A 9,212-nucleotide genomic window follows, 5' to 3' on the forward strand; every position below is an offset into this window, starting at 1 on the left:
TAGGTTATTGGTTATGTTCATATACTTATTTGATTATTAAAATGTAAACCGATCTTTTTCATATGGGTGTTTCAGAGTTGTACCCCCTAGATCAGGTCTCTAGTAATGGTGTGCTCAAAGTGCACCAGATTGAAGCATTTTACTTTAAAATGTTAAAAAAGATCTTCCCGGGGGGCATACCCCCGGACTCCCGCCTAGAGGATGTGACGTCCACCTCCCAATTCAAACACGTTCATACAATACTGACTACATTTGAAGCCATTTTGACGTATATTACCTATGTCAATAAGTTTCTGTTTTTGTAGTGTATTTGTCTTTTGTAGAGATTTTTCATTTATTCTTTATACAATCTCGCCTAGGGCAGCAAATTGGCTAGAACCGGCCCTGGTACTAGGCCTCAAGAGCCTTTCTTGTGCTGGCAGACACAGAAACAAATTGGCGGGGCGCACTTCGCACGTCACACACTAAAAAATTCCACACTAAGATAACACTGATGACAGCCACAAGGTTATATATCAGACTTTAGAAAGCTCCTTCAGAGCCCTGGGGGACATTATTTAAGAATTTTCACAAACAAATTAAATTACATTGCAAATGCTTTAAAGCTGTCTTAGTAAAAAGAAAGGCTGATTTCCAAACATCTAAAGATATTTTCACAAGCCTCATCACTCTCTGATTTGCATCATTCTGGCCAGTGATTGATGCAGTTTTCACTAACTTGTAGTTTAAAAGTTACCTGTATAATCCATCATCCTAAACATAAAGCTTTAATTTAGTTTCCTTTTCATTGAACCCGAGTTCAGTTTTTTATATCAGCACTTCCTGTCAATCCACTGAAGTGCCTACAAGTCCAAACAAACTTCACTGTAACATCCCTGTCTTCCTACTTTAAAAGTATTTTATAGCTAAATGAAAAACTACAGTGCATCCAACATGCATTGAACAATTATTATCTGAAATGTTCCTATTTCACATTGAATCACTATCTCTTGCTTTTCCAAGCCATCTATCCAGCTGTGATGCCTTCACACCTTTCACTGGATTGAAAAAAGAGTCATTCATCATCTTCACTTGCCAGATAAATGTATAAACCACTCAACAAGAATACAAAAAATAGCCATTTATAACAAGAAGAATTATAAATTGTACCAACAGGGATCTGAAGACAAATCTTGATCAATATTAAAGGGATTTAGTTTGTAGAGGAACTAAACCCAGAGTTGTTAGCGTTGGTCAGGGATGTTTATTAAATAATTAAGTCTCCTGTTTCCTAGTTGCTGACTGAAAGGAAAATGGACTGCCATTCCTCCACGTATCACTGAGCAGAGCGCTTACTACTCTCAGAGGAGGCGGCAGACGAGTGCCATCAATGTGGCGCTCATCCTGCAAAACCAGTTTTAACAGCCCTTTGCACAGAGGATGTGACTCATGACAGCAGCCACTGTAAATCATTTGGGGTACATTGAATTCTGATCAGAAGGCGCGTTGCATGTAAAAGCATGCAGAGAGGAAGAGATGATTCAAGAGACTGAAAACATTCATGCAGAGTAGAAAGGGAATGTGCAAACGTGTGTTCATGAGGCAGGAAGAAGGCATGGGGCCAATCAGCTAATGTAACTCTGACATCAGTTTCAGCAACCTCAAAGTCGACTATGTGCTTTGTGGTCAATCTTGGTTTCCTTTTCGTGCTGGGATGATATCTGCTTCTTATTCCTCATTTAGAGTTTGTTTTCTCTAATCACTTAATGGTCCCCAACTAAATCTAATAATACTCTTAATGATGATGATAATAATTAAAGCAAGTTGTCTCACAATGAGTGGCATGCCGGAGCCAGCAGAGGGCCACGCAGGGTAATTAGAAGCTGTGAGTAATTGCAAATATCAGGCCTGAGGCAGGAAGACAAACCAAACTCATTACATGTGTGGGGGGGGGGATTGTATTCTTTACCACATGTGACCTTAAGGTGCACTTACAAAGATTCTGACCTTTGAACTTTCTGATGGAACACAAGTGCAGGGGGAATGTGGATGCAGAAATCCATAAAGTATCACTTGAGGATCAGTGTTGCACATTGCTTTCCAATTAGGAGCAACTTCAGTGACATTGCTGATTTATCTGTATGAATTAAAATGACCCCAGGGAGTTTAACTGCTTTAAAGTTGTTTCCAAATTGGGAGAAAATGTTCAAACAAGCATTAAAGAGTCGAACACGTGTCTTACCAAGCCCCACTCCGACGATCAGCCTCCCCGCCAGCAGGACCTCCTTGCCTGGGGCGGTGCTCAGCACGATCCCCCCGACAGCGAAGAAGAAGCTGGCCAGCAGGATGCACACCCTGCGCCCGAAGAGCCCGTTCAGGAAGCCCCCCAGCAGCGCAGACAGGGCGGCCGCGGCCACAGTACTCGATATGAGCAGCTCCTGCCACAGGGCGCTCAGCTCCATCTCCCGTTTCAGCAGCAGCATGGCTCCGGAGATCACCCCGGTGTCGTAGCCGAACATGAAGCCCCCCAGGGCTGAGAACGCGGCCAGGAGGTAGACGAAACCCGGCGTGACATCCTGCGTGAACTGCTTGCGGGCAGCCCTCTCCAGGTCCCCGGTGGAAGAAGGGGGCAAGGCGGGAGGACCGGCGGGGGGAGGACCGGCGGGGGTAGCCGCGGCGGAGGAGGCACCCTGGCTGCTGAGGCTGGCGCTGGACGGAGCCTTGATGAGACTCCGCTCTCCTCCGTCGCTCACTTTCTTCCACCGCTCGCCCATCCGGTTGCTCATACTACGCAGATTGTAGTCATGGTCGGACTGCTTTCGAGACATATGGGAAACACAACACAGCACAGGACAGGGCTGCTGAGTTGTATTTGATGAAAAAATAAATGAAAAACTAATTTAACCCACCCCACCCCCCCTCAGTTTGGAGTTACCACCGCGTTAGTTATCCACAACCACTCCCAGGTAGGCTATAACTGCTGGGTAAAGTTGTTTCCAGTCTCCAGTCTCCAGCCGGGTGTGTGTCAGTGCATCGCATCCCGTGGCCCTGATGGGAGAGTTGGAGAAGAGTGGGGAGGAAAGGTGAGATAGGAGGAGTGTAGTGGAGCAGATCGTCACCACCAGCGTCGGCATGACGCAAATAAATATTGTTTTGAAAGCATGATGCTAGAGTGGATCGCTTATGGCGACGATTAGGCTAAACTTGCTGCAATTAAATTAAGTCCTGGACGTTATACTCCAAATACAAAGCAATACTTTTGTTTAGGCTCATTTAGGATCATCAGGATGCATGGCTTAATGCAAACAGTGGCATTGTTTTTGTATTTGAGTACAATCACAATCTAAATTGCATACTCATATACATATCGATATATAACGGTATGAAATCACAGTATGTGTTTATAAATATAGCCTAGATTCTTAACGATGACAGATTTCATCTTGGCTTCATCTTGTGTTTCACCTGTTGTGCAGCAGGCTGACTGGCATTAGGAACACGGCTGCCCCCTGCAGGTCTGACTCTGGTATTACCGATTCTGCATACAGTCACACACAGTGAAAGTCCAAAAGGTCTACATCAGTGGCGAGCCGTCAGGGCCCTCTAGGCCCTCTGTGAGGGCCTAAGATATTCTAAAAAATAATATTTGAAAACATTAAAAAAAAAGATTTTTTTGCAAAAGATTTTTTTTAATATTTTGTTGTTGTTACATTTTTCATTAGTTTTACCAAAATAACTTGGTTTAATTGTATTTAAAATAACATTTCCAAATAAATAAATCCTTCGAATCTGCCTGTTCAGTTTCTGTTGGAATGTGAAGGGTTAAATGCCGTCTCTGCGAGTTATGTGAAGACGGGAGAGCTTGTTGGTCCCAAGCCCCCAGGAAGTGCGCCGGACTCAGATGAAAATATTCGTGCTGGCCAAAAGGCGGTACTACACTTCCATTTGGTTGCCAGGCCTGGAAGCGTCTATCGTTTTTCCCATAGACATATAAAGACATATAAACAGTATAAACTGTTTATATGTCTATCGTTTTTCCAACCCAGTTTAGATTTAACCACGCCTACTTCCGCATTACGCAATAATCGATGTAGCTCTACGCGATAGCGTCATAGACTTGTTCTTCGGCAGTTAACGGAGCGTCCAGAGCCCAAGAGAGATAAGAGTTACGTTACGTTTTACGTTGTAAAAAATGGCGGCGCCTACTTCCGGGGTATGGACATCGAAATAGTTCCAAATATTGTCATTTGGGCGTTGGACCTCATTCACTTACATTACGGCGCGTCGATTAGTTCCAGAGGTAAGTTGCTGAAATATCGAACTATTTTATCAGATTCAGATTTCGCGGGTGTGCCGCGTCTATGACGCTATCGCGTAGAGCTACGTCAATCCTTGCGTAATGCGGAAGTGGGCGTGGTTAAATCTAAACTGGGTTGGAAAAACGATAGACGCATCCCGGTGTTGTGTCACATTATGCCTCCCCGTCATGAAATGCCCCCCTTGTCACGGGAACGCGCATTTCTAAATGACATGTTTACACCTCTAAATGACACGTTTACACCATAGGTTTACACCTTAAAACGATGTTTAAAACGAAAAGTAAACGTTCAGGGTTTTTATTAATGGTAATTTTCAGACTGTGAGTTGTTTAGTGGTAGCTCATAGTCTTGATTCTTCTGGTTTAACTTTTCGCTCCGTATTTGAGGTGTCGAAATTCATTCGTCACTTCCTTTTCAGTTTATCTTTTTTTTTATCATTATTGTTACGTCCTGTCTGTATAAACGTGCTTTAAAATGTATTGTTTAATTTTACATAGTTGTCATCTAATAATCAAAATATATGTTTACAAATGTTACATAGTCTTTGTCAGCATATTATTAGGCCTATATACGCTATGCGTACAAAATAAAAGGGTGACATTCATGAAACTTGCTCCATTTATTGGTACCAGTCCTAGAACCATACCCTGAAAAATGCTTGAGGGTGGGATTCATAGAAACCTCTTTTGGGGGGGGGGGCATTTTATGACAGGCCTGTCCATCACAATATGCCCCCCCTTGCTATCTTACAAAATAAAAGTGTCACATTCATGAAACTTGCTCCATTTATTGGTACCAGTCCTAGAACCATACCCTGAAAAATGCTTGACGGTGGGATTCATAGAAACATCTTTTGGGGTGGGGTGAATTTTATGACAGGCCAAACAATAGTTAATTGCATTGGTTGAAATGACAGTGGACAGTTAATGATGGTTCCTTCGGGGCATTATGTGCATCCAGGGCACAAGTATGGTTGATCCACTGGAGGCCTTTGTACACATTGGTGGTGGTACCACCGCTGACAAATGTCACAGCAAATCTGAGAAAACAATAAATACTTGTTATGTAAGGTATGCATTATTTTTATGATAATAGAATATCTCTAATGTATTTCCCACTAACATTCTAACCATTCCTTCAATAATCGAAATCTTTCAAAAACATAAATGTTGTGTTATGAGAAACAAAGAAATGTTCAACAAAAATGTATGAAAAAACAAGCAAAACATTAATCCTTTATCAGTGAATGCTGAAGATGCCAAGTATAGTAGAAATTACCAATGCAAATGTTATGTTGATAAAGTCTGGAAACATATTTCTGCTAATTTTCTTTATTTGTAATGTGCAATAGGAAATTACCCAATGTTGTTCATCCTGCTCCTCCACCCCGCAGTAAAAGCAAAGCCTGCTTAGATCATCTGTTGAGACAAAACGTAATCAATATCTTCAGATAAACTACATTGCAGATTTGGGGTCAAGGTGACCCATTCCAATTTTTGACTAAAAGGTCAATTATATAAGGACACATTTGTTGTGGTCTTTTATTATTTTGTGTGAAGAAAAGGCAAAACACACACAAACACATAGATTTTCTAAATTATTAAATCTGAGCACAGAGGAGCCATCTGCTCCTTCTTTCACACTCTCCTTACCCTCTGTAGAATCATGGGAACCTGCACAATGTCATTACAAAACATCCAAAAACTTCTTTCGCACTGTACGCATCAATTTAAGTTTGGTTCTCATGGTTCTTTTGTTGTTCATCACATGTATTAGCTTTACAGCTTTGATTATAATAAGTTCAAGGTAAAAATTAACTGAGGATATCAGTTAAACTAAAAGTAATACACACCAATGAGCACATTGCAAGGAGGAAGATGTGGAAATCTCACATCTTAAATAAACCGCAGAATTGAAAGGGTGTGTTAGAGTGTGATGTGTGTAGCCTATATGAAATTGCAGTTGAAGATGCCTGCCTGCGATGCTTCATATGTTATCTGCTTGGAGTTGAGATACACAATATACTGTATGTAGTGACGATTTACCCTAATCTATACTTAAGCCACTGTGTTGCTTTTAAAACCCTGATAATGTCCCTGGTCAATATTAACCCAACAGTACCAATGGTCCAAGCAGTGATACAATACAACAATTTGCATGGCACATTATTAATATACTAGGTTATTGATGCATACTTATGAGATACAATTAATAAAAGTAATTACATGAAGTCATTGACAATGTTGAGAAAAGGTAACAAACCAGATTCTCTGAGGAGAGAAGTAGCAATGTCCAGCCTCAGCTCGTGCACTGCCTTCTGGGAGCTTTCAAACTCAATTGCCTCCCCCAGTAAAATGTTCTCTGCAAACTGAAGAGAACTCTGATTAGTATCTGGACTGCATGGTCTATGATTTTACCCTCAAATGGAATACAGACAAATGACCCAACAGATTTAAAGAATGACATGTTGTATATGTGTAGTTTGACACAATTCAATACATCTTTGATCAAGATGTATAAAAGCAAGTCAAGATATTCAGTCTAATTGCTACTGAATTTGAGTTTGAGAGTAATGTTTGGCTAAATGAATTTCACACTCACTTTTAAGGCCAGGACATCACAGGATGTGCTGTCTTGTTGGCGATTATGGGGGAGGGTGCTGCATGTCCACCTTGACACCTTGCAGCCTTTCATCCTCATAAAGGCTCTACAGTATGTAGATAGTACATGTGTCAAGATGCAGCACGTCATTGTCAAAAAACTCATACAACACCGGAACTAGTACACTGTATCAAATGTACCTTGTAGACTGTAGGCACACCTTCATTTTGCCTTTCCCTTCTCCAAGTGGATCCAAGAAGAGGGTTTTCTTCTCATGGGGGTACATTACCTTTTATTATTCACATGGAAACACAACATGCATTAGGCAGTGTGAAGTAAAAAACTTCTTTGCAGCAATGTTGAGCCAATCATGAAATGAGTGAAACTGGATTCACCTGTCAATACACTGATATTTATTGAGAGCCTGAGCGGCCGGAGAGTTCACAGCATATTACAGTTCCCCTGTAAGATACCAGCCAACTCTGAAGCCCAAAAGCGCCAAGAACCCATCTATACATGAAGAAGAGGAGGGCCCTAAAACACGGGTTTTCCTTTAATGCATGCCAGATGTCGAGACAAAGACTCGTTGCATTGTAAACCCACATGAGCCAAGCTTCTCTCCCACAAGACGTCAGATGACCTCTTGACCTGTGTCTTCCTGAGAAGCTATGGATCACATTACAGGCAGGAATACACTTCAACCATATTAAACAGATTCCCGAGGACAAGTCACTAAACTCTATATACTTTAACAAGACTAAAATATTCCTTTACAGATCCACCCTTTTATCAATTTATGATAATCAATTAACATTAGTCTAAAGAATATTTCAGTCAATACTTAAGTCAATAAGCGTCTTCAGAGTTGTGTGGGCTCACTCACATTAATTACATCAAAAGTAGAACAAGATTGAAAACACTTCAATCACCATGACAAGATACAATCAATCATAATAAAATCATCTCTCTTCAGTGTTTGGCATCATTTGTCAAAAAGCACAATAATAAACACGTGAAATACAACAATATTATAGCAAAATATATGTTTAAAAAATAAGACCTTTTATCATTTATCACTCAGTTAATCTCCTTCATCAAACACAAATTCTAAATCAGCTTACATCTCAAAGATTTACTTCAAGGCAATTACTTATTAAAACACAATTAGAATTTAGGATTTATAATAAATCCAATTGAGGTATAAATCAGACTTCAACTATCAATCATTATGTCATCTCAAAATCTGAAGGGAAAACTAAACAATTCTCAAAATGTTTAACAATCTGAAGAATCAAACATTTTATTGTATAACGACCTGAAAAGGAAAAAATCAAAACATCTGTTCTTTATTCAGAGCATCAACTGTAATCAATATCAAAACATCTGTTCTTTATTCAGAGCATCAACTGTAATCAATATCAAAACATCTGTTCTTACCTGGTAATGATTAAGGATAGTAACATTGTCTGTTATAATATTAGAAATATCTTATTGTCCAATACCTTATAAATCTGAAAATATCAATTAATTAATAATCTGTAATCATCTGGTCATTCAATTCAAATGTTATCTTTGTACGAGAGCTAGAAGAACATGTTTTCCTCCTCTCTTTATGACACAGAATGTCTGGTGTGTAAAGGCATCCTGATACTGTAGATTAGCACTGAGGTGCTGATTGGCTCAAAACTCTTCTTCATCAGAGCGCCATAACTCAATCCCCCCCAATTGCTCTGCTTTTGTGGCTCATTCAGTGAGCACTTTATGATCTCCCAGTGAAACAGAGGCTCATCTGCCTGTATTCCTTCTGCTATCTGCTTGAGAGCAGTGCACCTGCCTATTCCAAGTGGCATATCCAGATGCCCCCCCCGTGATGGGAGAGGTTATGAAAACATCTGCTCCTCCAAGAAACATGAAACCTTGTATGAAACCTCTGAAACCATCGCCCCTCCTGCAGAGTTGTCTGCCTGAGCTCACCGAGCAGAAAGATGAAGAAGCATCCCATCTCATCAGAAAGTTGAAGATTAGAATCCTCTCATCTCGAACGACCTCCTTGCCCGTGGATACGTTGCTCTCTGCAGCCGCAGAGTGTGCTTCTCTCTCTGACCCTTCGCCTTCAGAGCTGTTTAACACTTGATAGGGATGTTTTCCTGAGTGCAGACAACTCAAAGTAATGGATTAGCACATTAGCATTCAATTACAAAAATAGGATAGGCCCCCTCAGAATTATTTGGGAGCCTTCCTGACCCATGCACATTATAAATGTAAGGATTGTGTTAGTCATTTAACATGCAAGAATCATTCCTGTTTGTGACG

General features: G+C 40.6%; 1 protein-coding gene across 2 annotated transcripts in view; it reads right to left on the reverse strand.

The window, feature by feature from the left end:
- LOC117558273 (proton myo-inositol cotransporter-like) overlaps positions 1–3,671 on the reverse strand; it is a 91,977-nt gene extending 88,306 nt beyond the window's left edge. Inside the window, exons 1-2 of one of the 2 annotated variants that reach the window (XM_034234329.1) lie at positions 3,445–3,671; positions 2,222–3,027 (exon numbers count right to left, since the gene is read on the reverse strand). In XM_034234329.1, the coding sequence (XP_034090220.1) occupies positions 2,222–2,807 (586 nt within the window). In that variant the 5' untranslated portion in view covers positions 2,808–3,027; positions 3,445–3,671. Of the gene's footprint in view, positions 1–2,221; positions 3,033–3,444 lie in introns of those variants that run through there. The other variant, XM_034234331.1, reaches the window with a different exon arrangement.
- Between the last annotated feature and the right edge of the window lie 5,541 nt (positions 3,672–9,212).

The sequence above is a fragment of the Gymnodraco acuticeps genome, unplaced genomic scaffold, assembly GCF_902827175.1.
Source record: "Gymnodraco acuticeps unplaced genomic scaffold, fGymAcu1.1, whole genome shotgun sequence".
Classification (NCBI taxonomy): domain Eukaryota; kingdom Metazoa; phylum Chordata; class Actinopteri; order Perciformes; family Bathydraconidae; genus Gymnodraco; species Gymnodraco acuticeps.